Source organism: Scleropages formosus, chromosome 8 (genome assembly GCF_900964775.1).
Source record: "Scleropages formosus chromosome 8, fSclFor1.1, whole genome shotgun sequence".
NCBI classification, from domain to species: domain Eukaryota; kingdom Metazoa; phylum Chordata; class Actinopteri; order Osteoglossiformes; family Osteoglossidae; genus Scleropages; species Scleropages formosus.
This window is the reverse complement of record NC_041813.1, coordinates 24,835,571-24,848,133: the sequence shown is the minus strand read 5'-3', so window position 1 is coordinate 24,848,133 and position 12,563 is coordinate 24,835,571. Positions and strand designations below refer to the sequence as shown.

Here is a 12,563-nt window from a genome sequence, read left to right as displayed (position 1 = left end):
ATTGTAAACATTGCACGTTAGAGACTGTAATTTGCTTTGGACAAAGGCGCCGCATAAATAAAGGTTAATGATCATGCTGTAAGCGTTTCCTGATGCATTAAGACAGCAGGCCAACCCTCCCAACGTTTATTTTAATGTGTGACGATGCTTGCTTCGGTAAGTTAGAGATTCAGTAGTGCCCCGGTTTGTCACTGCTGTCAAGGTAACCGAAACCTTGCAGCACATATGCAAATAACCTTCTAGAGCACAGATGATCAGCTACAGAAAGGCAGAAGTTACAGGAAGCAGTATCTATTATTTTATCAGCCTTTGGGTCAGTGGATCACACCGCCTTTCTGGGTGAAATGTAAGAAGTCCCGTTACAAGTGGACATTTCAGTTATACAGAGCACAGTAAAATATGGTAATTTGGTTGTATGGGATTCATGCCCTCACAGTTCATGTAGATTTGAGTTGTTTGACGAATGTTAATCCTCTCTGACAATACAAATATACATTCCAAAACAATTAGTTGCCTTAACTGAGTGTTACTCTTGTACTTATTTTAGATTTTGTACCCATACAAAACAATGACTTTCATCGCGAATGTAGTCACAGTGTAAGTCTTCTGCATAATACACAGCAGATAACAGAAATCCTTATTCAGTAAATTAACAGAATTAATAAGTTAATTTTTTGTCATTAACTCGTCCAGTACGTGGTCTCGGTGTCTGCACCGAAAACAGGACGCACCGTTGATGGTACACCAGTTTATTTTATTTTTTTTTATCTTTTATTAACACGAATAAACATTAAAATTGTCTGTATTAAAATGACTCTATTTAAAAATTTAATGTTCAACATTTCCTCTTCAGTTTATTGTATTATGCTTCACACACAGAAGACAGTGCCATGTTACTTTAGATGTGACTTCTGTACTTCAGGTGCCACAGGAGAATATGAAATAGTGGAGTATGGAAGGGAGGTTGAGTTGGAAAATGCAATGAAAGTTCCCGTTAAAATCTCAACTGCATTTTATTTGTCAGAACATATCTATCAATATTTGGTCACTTGAAATCAAAAACCTGCAGTAACAGACACGTTCCTCTATTTAGCAGGTAGCAAACTGGTTAGAGCTGCTGCCTTTAGACCCAAAGGTCACAGGTTTGAAGCCCACCTCCAGCTGTAGGGCCCTTGTGCAAGGTACTTATCTTAAATAGTTCCACTATAATTACCCAGGTGTGTAAATTAGTAAATAATTGTAGACACCTTAAAATTGCAAGCTGCTTTGGAAAAAAGCATCAGCTACATGAATAAATGGAATGCAATTTGCTTCTTGTAAAAAAAAAAAAAGCTGAATGAAATCTGAAAAATCAGTGAATCAAGTTAAAATATGATTTGTTATTCACTTGTAATTGTTAAAATGATCTAAGGTCTGTGGAGAATGACTTTCACAGTAGGCTGAGTCTTAGAATTTGTAGCACCAACGATAGTACACCCTGTCTGCACCAGATTTTCCGCAGAATATCACTCCATACTGGACAGTGTTTATGCCTGCAGTGTACCTCTGCTCACGGTCATAGTTCATTAAGGTCTGGATAACATTCACTTTCCTTATCTGTGCCTGCAGCACTTGGGCATGGATTGAGTATTGTTTAGGCCTGGGCATTAAGGCAGAAGTGCCATTGCCACTGTTAATGTAGTGTTTCTTATCAGTGGCAAATAAGTTCATGAATTTCTGTATGAAAAAGAGGGCAGCAAATCCAGACCTGCAATGTACTACTTAGGTTCAAAGCAAAAAATGCACAAAATAAACCTATTTGGTAGCTGTACATCGGAATTTTTTAAAATGTATGCTAAAGGTCATACGATTCCATCCTTCATTCTTTTTTGTAAACTTATCGATTTTTAAAAAAAGAAAAAAAAAAATCATCAAAGTTTGTTTGGTCTTTACAGGTACTCCGACTCTTGGACAGTCTTCATATAAACTTTCTGTTGTGGAAACTGCAGAGTTAATACTGTGGTAAGTCTAATTATGCTATAACACTGCTTGAAACAAACATCCCACAATCAGCTTCCTGATTTATCATGACTGATGGATTTGGTTGTACTTTGAATAAGCTAGTTGGATATTACATTTTTGAGTACAGTTATATGATTTAGAATGCGAGCATTGGGGTACAGGATTTTTGTTCTCTTTCATTCTTCACTTTGTAGCTTATCTACAATTTTCTGCCTTTGACCTTATTTTCATTTTAGATGATGTGGAAAGAACATTCTTTAGCATTATTTTCTGATTTGTGCATCTAATTCTGAAATGTTTTGATGTTTTAGCTAATTATTAGAAAAATTTTTCAAGAAAACACGAAATGATCAGTTATGGGGTTAAAAAGTTATGCAGAGTAGGGTAAGCGTTATTGCAGCTGATTCTTGTTGCTCTTATTTAGTTGTTGACAAGTCTTGCAAGCTCTAAGAACGTACAACGGTACAGGGTAGGAATCGTGTAATGGTGGTGTAAGAGGAACTACCACTCTTAGATGATCACCTGTGTCTTGGCACAGCTGACAAGCTCAATGAAGAAGAGTGTTGAAAAGATAACGTATGTCTAAGAGCACAATGAGATTAACGTGTCGGCTAATGCAGTCGGATAGAAAATTAGTAGTAGAGTTCCGTGGTTTTGTAAGTGTAGATGAGTCTTGGAAAGGCAGTGGAAGGTCGGGAGATTGAAAGCAAATGTGATTTGAAGTTGAAGCTTCTTCTTTCAGGTAAGGCCTAGGAGAGAGAATGAGTCTGGGGAGATGTGACACTGAGAGCAGGCTGTTAGAGGCTGAATAGAGGCTTTGTGGTCTTTCATAGGTATGATGGGAATGTAAAGGTTGTGAGTAGGGAGACATAGGTCAGGGGAGTGTTTAAGTGGATCCCAGCTGCACTGGTGAGAAGAAGGTGAGGCTGGATCAGAAGAGCCATGTCTGTGCAATGAGCAACATTTTCCAGCAGATGAGCAGTATTATTTTGACTAGTAAAAATGAGGAGGTAGAGGCTGATTTTGTTAATGTTTCACACCTTTTTTTCAAATTTTTCTTCATATTATAATACAAGTGTGTGTCTGCGGGGGGGTGCAGTGGCGCAGTGGGTTGGACCACAGTCCTGCTGTCCGGTGGGTCTGGGGTTCGAGTCCCACTTGGGGTGCCTTGCGACGGACTGGCGTCCCATCCTGGGTGTGTCCCCTCCCCCTCCGGCCTTACGCCCTGTGTTACCGGGTGGGCTCCGGTTCCCCGTGACCCCGTATGGGGCAAGCGGTTCTGAAAATGTGTGTGTGTGTGTGTGTGTGTGTGTGTGTGTGTGTCTGCATTATGCTATAAATCAAAAGTCCGTTCGGCAGAACATGGTTTACCCTGTAGTATTTTTCCCCAGAGATAAGATAAATGTCAGATTTAATTATTTCTTTCTCAGAAATGTTGACTGAACTGTTCCCTGCAATTAACAGCAAATGAGTCAGTCTGAGTGCTGTTCATTAGCTGCTGTTATTGTGCTGTTCTACTGAAATGCTTGGATGCTTTAAGTGGTGGTTATATCCATATTATATACATTTAAATTTACAGAAAAAAGTTACATATGTGGGATAAACCTTTTCTGTTGAGGTCAAGTGAGAGTCTGCAGGGAGAATTTGTTGCTGTTATGCCAGCTCCGTAAGTGCCGATCTGAGTCTAGAAAGGCATGTTTCAAGATGTCTTAAGACATGGACGTAGTCCTTGACATATGATGGCGTTTCCTTACAACAACCTTGTCATAAGTTGATTCATCCCAAAGTCAAATAATTGCAAATCCCTTTATACTGCACTATATAAACCATAAGGATGTAAAAAACTATTTACATGCATGAATGCTACATTGTGTAATAGGGCCTTGTTATATTTTTTCCCTCCAATTTCACACAATATTTACGTGAAGATATTACTAATATGTATTAATATAACTGTGGTATGGTATTTTCATGTTTTCACTTATTTCTGCATTTACATTTATTTTTTTAACAGATGCTTTTCTCAAAAGCGACTTACAATGTAGTGTTATCAGCTCACACACCTTATTCACCAAGGTGACTTACACTGCTAGGTACACTACTTACACTGGGTCACTCATCCATACATCAGTGGAACACACACACACTCTTTGTCACTCAAAAAAATTGGTTTTCTAACATTTTGTTTAATATATGTGTGTGTTACATTTTATTCACCCCTGTATTTTCTAAAATTTCTCATTTGCAGAGGGAAAATCACTTGCAGTTCTGCGTTCCATGTTTGTGTAATGCGCTGTTGTCAGTTTTGTGGCATTACCATATAACATGATCAGTGTTTGAAGTGAAGCATTTTTTGAAATAACATTTTCCCGGCATGATCCTCCATCACACTGCAACTCCTCTTCCTTTTAACTCTTGTGTGTATGTCCTGTTGCACCTGGTAGAGCAATGCAGCACCATGTTACATAACATAGCTCTTAGTAAGAGGCTGTGGACATGAGTTTCCCCCCAACATTTTGCTGTGCTCCTTTGAGCTACTTAGACTGGTTTTGGGTTAGATAGCTGCCTTTTGGGTGATACGCTCAAAGTTGCTGCCTTTGAACACAAATGTCATATTTCAAATTTCACCTCCGACTGTAGTAGTCTTGAGCAAGGTACTCACCTTACAGTTGCTCTAGTAAAAATTACCACTCTGTAGAAATGGGTAAATAATTGTAGGTAGCTAAACATTATACATTGCTTTGGAGAAAAGCATCACCTAAATAAAGAAATGTAAATCATGTTTACAGTGTCAAGTGGCTGTAAAGTACTGTTACTAAAATAAATATTTTTCAATTACTAAAATAAATATTCATAATCATGTAGAAAACAGCTGGAAGAGGAACAGAACAAGTGAAAGAATGTAGCCTTTACTTTTAAAAGGGAGGCATTTTAATGTTATCTAATTTTAGCAGCAAAGTGCTTCACTCAGCTTCTGTTGCGTATAGACATAAATCATAGAACACAAAGAAAAAAGTCCCTGCACCTGCATTCCAGCTTTCCAGAAATACTTTGAATTTAAAAAAAAAAAAAAAAAAAAACGTCAGTCAGTGCTGGACTGAAATATTTTACTTGCTGTATAAAATGGTTAAACTTTGAGATTTGACATTCATAGCCCACATCGGCAGCGCTCCTTCGAATTACCCAAGTCTGATTTTGGGTCAGGTTGTTCTCCAGCACTTCTTACCTGAACCATTATATTCTTTATAGTCAAATGAATGCAGGTTATAGGGGTACAAGGAGTGAGACACGAAGCTTCATGTTGGCTCAACACTGCCCCCATAGAGCAGTGACTGAACTGCACCTTGAATTTTTTTTTTCTCTCCTGTGTAATAAGAAGCATCATCAATGTTTGGTGTTGACCTTTGCCAAAGCAAGCATACTGTGTCTTCTGAGAGACCACATACTATGACCTATTGTGAATGGTGCAACAGTGTGAGGAATGTGAGCTGCAAACACATTTGCAGGATCTGCAACAAAAGGCTTTAACTGGAACGTTATACAGTAATACAGCTCTTTTTAGACCAGTCCCCTTTAAAGAAGTTAACTACTATGTCTGTTATTTTATGATAAAGTTAAAAGTAAATCTCTCTCTCTCTGTCTCACACACACACACACACACACACAAAAATGTCTGTGCAGGCTCGCGTCCTCTGTGCTGACCTCATGGTGTAACCACGAGTAAAGATGAGCATAAGCAGTGATGAGGTCAACTTCCTCGTTTACAGATACCTGCAGGAGTCTGGTAGGTGCTGAGCTGACACTTTGTCAAGTTTCCAGATGTTAAGTTTTATGGAGTTTTTTTTAACCATCGTTAAACCTTACTAATTTATTCAGTTTTTGACAAGACGAAAGCAATAAAAATGTAAAAAACCATGTATTTGCAGGTTTCTGTTTTCGTAGCAGTGTAAAGAGAAGTGTTCTCTGTGTACTTACTACGGTTTATGTCTCTGTGTTCCTGGCAGGCTTCTCCCATTCAGCGTTCACGTTTGGTATAGAGAGCCACATCAGCCAGTCGAACATCAACGGCGCCCTGGTGCCCCCTGCTGCTCTCATCTCCATCATACAGAAGGGCCTGCAGTACGTGGAGGCAGAAGTCAGCATCAACGAGGTTCAGTCACACCCTTCGCAGTACCTTTACTGCATTTAATTGGATCAGATCATAGAGTTTAGCGACACACCTTTTTTCTCATCTGTACTGCGGCTAAAAAGACACATATGCATTGGCAACGGTTAAAAATAGTAGCACCACACAAAATCGGGTCATATGAAATGGCATAAAAACAGGCAGGTTTGGGTTTTCCCTCCCAGTTTTACTTTAAAAAATAAAAATACTTTTTAAATTAATATAAAACAGTATAATTCCATTAAACTGTTTTTTGATTAAAGCACGCCTAGTTCTGCTTTTGTGGACTTATCATCAATGATAAAATTTTACTTCACGTAGTAGATTTGTTTTTTACCCCTCTTAAAACACCACATATCTACTCGGTAAATTTTTAAATCCTGTGAAAGAAATCACGTTTCACTTTAGTAAATTAGTGATACTGAGACAGTACACATGAAGACATACCGAATCATTGTCGAAAGAGATGAATGAATTGGTTGAAGATTGAATGATGGTATTCTCTTCTGTTCTCAGTTAATACATGTATGTTTATCCCCCTCTGCATTTGTAATTTTTTCTTGCTTTCTCTGAAAGTTAGCCCTTTTTAAACTTACTACATTTATTTGTGACCTGGAATATTTGGTTCAAATGTTCTGTGAACATTTTGTTTACATGAAGGATAATAACTGTATTTGACCCATGAGATTGTGTGGAACTGTGGTGTTCCCTCTGCAGGATGGCACCCTGTTTGACGGCCGGCCGATCGAATCGCTCTCGCTTATTGATGCAGTGATGCCCGACGTGGTGCAGACGCGACAGCAGGCCTACCGGGATAAGCTGGCCCAGCAACAGGCCGCTGCAGCACCCCCTGCTGCCACCAGCTTGCAGGGCAGCGCTAAGAATGGCGAGAGCACCACCAACGGCGAGGAGAATGGGGCTCACACCTTAGCAAGTGAGCCGGCATACAAGGAATTTTGACAGAAGATACATGAGTTTGACCTGAATTGCCTGGTCACTTCCCTGGTACAGCGTTTAATGCCAGGAGATATGATATAATTATTGTGATAAAACATTTGAAACATCTGAATTATTGTACAGAATTTGCAATGGTTGATTTATCATTTTTCCAAAGCCTGGTGCACCGTATGGTATGTAACACTCAGTGACTTGGCAGAAAAATAAAGTGTAATGAATGAATGAATAAATGTAAATATATATTTTATGGATTCAGTATGTGATTCTTACTCTCAGACAACCATGCCGACATGATGGAGGTGGATGGTGATGTGGAGATCCCGCAGAACAAAGCCATGGTGCTACGTGGCCACGAGTCAGAGGTTTTCATCTGCGCCTGGAATCCTGTCAGTGACCTCCTCGCCTCTGGGTCAGTGTCGCTGTCGCTGTCAACATCACAGTCTGATCCCATCCCACCAGCTTGCGCCCACCCTCAAACCTCTTACTTTGTCTCTGCAGCAAGATCAGGGCGGCTCACAGGGGAACTGCAAGTCACTGAGGGCCCGTGGAACAGATGAATGTCACCGGTGTGATTTTAGAAATTAGTCCCAAAACATGAATTTAATGGGAACGTTAACTATTCCTCTGTGCTTTAAACTGACCTTATTAAGCCTGCTTCAAGTGATCTGTTGCTGAAAGTGTTCACACGTGTGTGTGTGTGATGCTACAGTAGCTCCACTTGCAGGTGTATTCCTCAGGTTACTGTTGGGTGATTTCCCTGCAACAGCAGGTTGTGCCTGTTTGCCCAGTGTGTTACTGTCAAGGTGTAGGTGGAACAGCACAGTGTGGTGAAAACGGAGCGTTGTGCAGTACGGGTCACCGCTACTGTTCGCGCACAGTGACAGGTGATGGGTGTGACGGCACCTTTCTGTGCAGGTCCGGGGACTCGACGGCTCGCATCTGGAACCTGAGCGAGAACAGTAGCAGCGGCTCCACGCAGCTCGTGCTGCGGCACTGCATACGAGAAGGAGGGCAGGATGTGCCGAGCAACAAGGACGTCACGTCACTAGACTGGAATGTGAGTTCACGCTTCGGGAGGAGGCATACGTTTCGTAAAGGGTGCTAGCAGCCTCAGGCCTGTGGTGTGCTTTAACAGCACAAAAATTGCCTTTTCATTCAGCAGTAAATTGTAATCGCTCTCATTTGTGGTTTAATATGAGCAGCAGGGTGGCACAGCGAGTAGCATTGCTGTCTCACAGTGCCTGGGCAGTGCGAGATGATGTGGGTTTGACCCCCGCTCAGTCTGTGTGGTGTCTGCATATTTACTCTGTGTCTGTGTGGGTTTCCTCCGGGTGAGCTGCATTCCTTCCATAGTCCAAAGATGGCCTGTTCAGATGAATGGGTGACCCTTTTTATCAAAAATAAAATAAAAAAAAAAAATGCGTGTTTCACTAGTGTATGGATGAGTAACCCTTTGTAAATTGTGTATCTTGCAGTGTAAGTCACCTTGGGTCACCACTACAGAGTGTTCAGTGGAAGTCGCTTTAGAGAAAAGGATCTGCTAAATGAATAAATGTACCATTAAACACTGTTATGTAACATGGTTAAACTGCGCGTTTCAGTATATGTGTGTTAACGTGTGGCTAATTTTAAACTGATTGTGTTCTGCGACAGAGTGAAGGCACACTACTAGCAACTGGCTCTTATGATGGATTTGCAAGAATATGGACGAAAGATGGTATGGATCACTGTTTTCCTTTAAGTGTGATACATTATTTCTTTGGCACGTTAATATATATACAGAGAAAAGGAAGTTGGCTTCTTTGCAGGTGTCAATCCCTGAACAGATCACTGTGTCAAGTTTTCTACCATCAGTACTATACATGTATGCATATCTAAATATTTACACTGTATATTGCACTGGTGATTTTTATATATTTTATATATAAAAATGCGTATTTTTTAAAAATTTTTAATTTGGCCTTGGAAGTTAGATCTTTTGTTGGAGTTAGTTCTTGATGTTAAATCATTGACTGCTTTCTAGGTAATCTTGCCAGTACCTTGGGTCAGCACAAGGGTCCTATTTTTGCCTTGAAGTGGAATAAAAAAGGAAATTTCATTCTCAGTGCTGGTGTTGATAAGGTAAGGTGGATAAATAGATTGAGCTTTACACTTTCATGTTTAGTTAATTTTTGCGATTCATGCAAATTTTATTTAAAGATGATTGTCTTGTACAAATGCACTGTCACGACGCACAGATACTGAGAGTTAAAGGCAATGCAGATGTGACGGTTGGATTCATCCTTTTCAGACCACAATCATTTGGGATGCTCACACCGGAGAAGCAAAGCAACAGTTTCCCTTTCATTCAGGTCAGTTACAGTTCTTCCCTACTTGCAAATCAGTGCATCATACCTGCTGTGTTTTTTGAAAGATCTGGTGGCAACAAATAGTGGTGTCACAGACATGTCTTGTTTGTCCTTCACCCGGGCAGCTCCTGCACTGGATGTGGACTGGCAAAGTAACAACACGTTTGCTTCGTGCAGCACTGATATGTGTATCCACGTGTGTAAACTTGGCCAGGACAGACCCATCAAGACATTCCAGGGGCACACAGTAAGTTGTGTGTTAGCTCTGTCTCATGGTTTTGAAAAAGATGAACATGGTTTTGAAGATGCCCTTGCTCAGTGTTTGCCTCCTGTTTTTGTCCTTTCAGAATGAAGTGAATGCAATCAAGTGGGATCCGACTGGCAATCTACTGGCATCCTGTTCGGATGACATGACCCTGAAGGTCAGTCTCGTGGTATAATCGGCTCCCTTTGGGGTAGGGATAAAACCTTAAACGGACATTTAACAATTCAGTATTAAGCCGTAGCGATGCCCATCAGATGCTGAAGTGTCACAGAGGGCATTGGCACTTGACTATGGTTTTATTACTGAGTTTTAGGGTTTTGGCTTCTTGGCAGATCTGGAGTATGAAACAAGACACCTGTGTTCATGATTTGCAAGCGCACAGCAAAGAAATTTATACTATTAAATGGAGTCCCACTGGGCCTGGAACCAACAACCCTAATGCCAACCTTATGCTTGCCAGGTACTGCTACACATACGCATGGTTTCATTGATTTTGGGTGGAGTACTTTTTCACGCTCAGCAATTCCTTGAATATCACTGACTTTAACGTTTAAAATCGTCTCGCAGTGCGTCCTTCGACTCGACTGTTCGACTGTGGGATGTCGACCGAGGGATCTGCATCCACACATTGACCAAACATCAGGAACCCGTGTACAGTGTTGCCTTCAGCCCAGACGGCAGATACTTGGCCAGTGGCTCCTTTGACAAGTGTGTCCATATCTGGAACACGCAGGTATAGTTGTGTACAGCTTTTTACACGTTCACTTGTGTAGATATTTGGACACGGCAAGCTTTTGCTGTTAAAACTTAACGGTAAGCATTAAGATGAAGAATAGTAATTGGTAACAAATTTTAATAACATTAAGAATAGTAATTGGTGTACTCTCCACAGGGGTTCAGTCAGTGACCTTTAAGTTGTGAAGGTGTTCAGTCATTGAGCAGTTCTCCACACCTTCCTTGGTAATAATACGCATTTTAATAATAATAATGATAATAATAATAATATGCCTTTCTTCTCCCTGTTCACAGACTGGTTCTTTAGTTCATAGCTACAGGGGAACAGGAGGCATCTTTGAGGTTTGTTGGAATGCCACAGGGGACAAAGTGGGCGCAAGTGCATCAGACGGATCGGTAAGTGGTTACAAACGTCATGCTGTTCTTTCTTCAAAGGGGTTTGTTTTATTTTTAAACTGATTCTCAGGGGCTGGGTGGTCCTCATTCGAAGCACACACTGGACCCCCCGGTGCTTTGAGCTCAAACAGTGTCATTAGCCTGACGTGAACAGTATTTACATAGGGGCTTAATATTATTTGCATTGCTCTGCTGGGGCAAGGATTTATGACCAAGATAACTTGGTTACCTTAACTCGCGGTTGTATCAGTTTCTTCATGGGCTACACATGTCCTGTGTCAGCATTTCAGTATAATACAGAAGGGGTTCGAGGGAGAGTGAGGAAGGCAGATGCATGGACAAAAAGTACTGGTAGTTCTCAACTTATGACTGCTTGGACTGATGATGGCCGTCTCATCCACCGTATTATTTATTTATTTATTTTTATTTTTTTTATTTTTTTTTTTGAGTCCTCACATTTGGCCTGACGATGACCACTCTGCCTACTCTACAATATCAAGGAACCCATGTTTTTTACTGTTTGGGTCTCACTCAGTGTTTGGGTGTCCAGCAGTGACTCTGGTTTCTTTATAAAGCTTCTTGTTTGTGATTCTCTTCAAGTTAGTGTTTATTTAAAATGACAAGCAAGTGAAAAAGTGAGTGTCCTGGTGGTACGGAAGAGAAGCAGCCATCGAAAGAGCTATAGAATTAGTAACGAAAGTGAAAATAGCGCAGCGAGAACAACTGAGGAGTTTTAGAATGACCGTTTTGGCAGGTGAAACTGTCAAACAGAATGAGCTTGTACGTGTTCTTCCTGTCTTGCTCTTTACAGGTGTGTGTATTAGACCTGCGGAAATAACACTGCTTGTTGGAAGCCATGGACCGACTATGAATGTGTACATAGCCAAAATTGACTGTCCCTGCCTCGTTTACTGCTGCGGTCCCATCGGAACCATGGCCGACCACTACAGCCAAAACAAGCAGAATGAAGAAGAGAAGAGGGCGCGCTCCTACCCTGTTGTCCACGCTGGGGACACCACCCACTGACGCAAAACCGATGTTATGTGTCGACTTGGAAACGGAGGAATAAGGACCCGTATACATGTACCAAAATCTGAAAGATTTCTTTTGGTTAGCCAAACCAAGGATTTTTATTCTTTATTGGTAGATCACTATGTGTGTGACATATCTGCTTCACATGTGGCAGGAGGATTTTTTCCTTTCTAAACGTTTTTTTTTTTTTTTTTTTTTTTTTTTTTTAATTTTAATTTGAATTTTTTTGTTTAGGTTACAGCTGCATGAAATGGCGGAGTCGAATCGGCTTCCTCCACTTCTTCTGGAGAGAATGCAGTTTTAAAATGTCTTTGGCACTGTACGTAATATGGTTCAAACACGTGGGGCTGCTGTTTTTTTATTTTATTTTAATTTTTAATTTTCCTTTCTCTACTTTTGACTATGGTTTTACTGTTGACATACAGGTGCAGCAGATTTTTTTAAGGGGATATTTATTCTGCGGAATATAAAGGAATACTAAAAATAAGGTGGGCACAAAAATTTGAGAAGATGCATTATGCATCATTTTGCTTTAAAACCATAATTATGGTTAGATTGTGCACTATTGATAAAGCAACATAAAAATGTTCATTCATAGAACATTCTGGACAAAGGATGACTGCTGTAAGTGTATTCAGGAATCTCCCTTCATTAGTATATTGCA

General features: G+C 40.5%; 1 protein-coding gene across 1 annotated transcript in view; it reads left to right on the top strand.

Moving 5' to 3' along the window:
* tbl1xr1a (TBL1X/Y related 1a) overlaps positions 1 to 12,106 on the top strand; it is a 32,310-nt gene extending 20,204 nt beyond the window's left edge. Inside the window, exons 3-17 of the mRNA XM_018757405.2 lie at positions 1,935 to 2,001; positions 5,683 to 5,785; positions 6,006 to 6,151; positions 6,884 to 7,100; positions 7,400 to 7,532; positions 8,039 to 8,180; positions 8,777 to 8,840; positions 9,147 to 9,244; positions 9,414 to 9,474; positions 9,597 to 9,718; positions 9,819 to 9,893; positions 10,069 to 10,196; positions 10,304 to 10,469; positions 10,766 to 10,867; positions 11,679 to 12,106. Coding sequence (XP_018612921.1) covers positions 5,728 to 5,785; positions 6,006 to 6,151; positions 6,884 to 7,100; positions 7,400 to 7,532; positions 8,039 to 8,180; positions 8,777 to 8,840; positions 9,147 to 9,244; positions 9,414 to 9,474; positions 9,597 to 9,718; positions 9,819 to 9,893; positions 10,069 to 10,196; positions 10,304 to 10,469; positions 10,766 to 10,867; positions 11,679 to 11,705 — 1,539 coding nt within the window. The 5' untranslated portion in view covers positions 1,935 to 2,001; positions 5,683 to 5,727 and the 3' untranslated portion in view covers positions 11,706 to 12,106. The remainder of the gene's footprint in view (positions 1 to 1,934; positions 2,002 to 5,682; positions 5,786 to 6,005; positions 6,152 to 6,883; positions 7,101 to 7,399; positions 7,533 to 8,038; positions 8,181 to 8,776; positions 8,841 to 9,146; positions 9,245 to 9,413; positions 9,475 to 9,596; positions 9,719 to 9,818; positions 9,894 to 10,068; positions 10,197 to 10,303; positions 10,470 to 10,765; positions 10,868 to 11,678) is intronic.
* Positions 12,107 to 12,563: the final 457 nt, after the last annotated feature.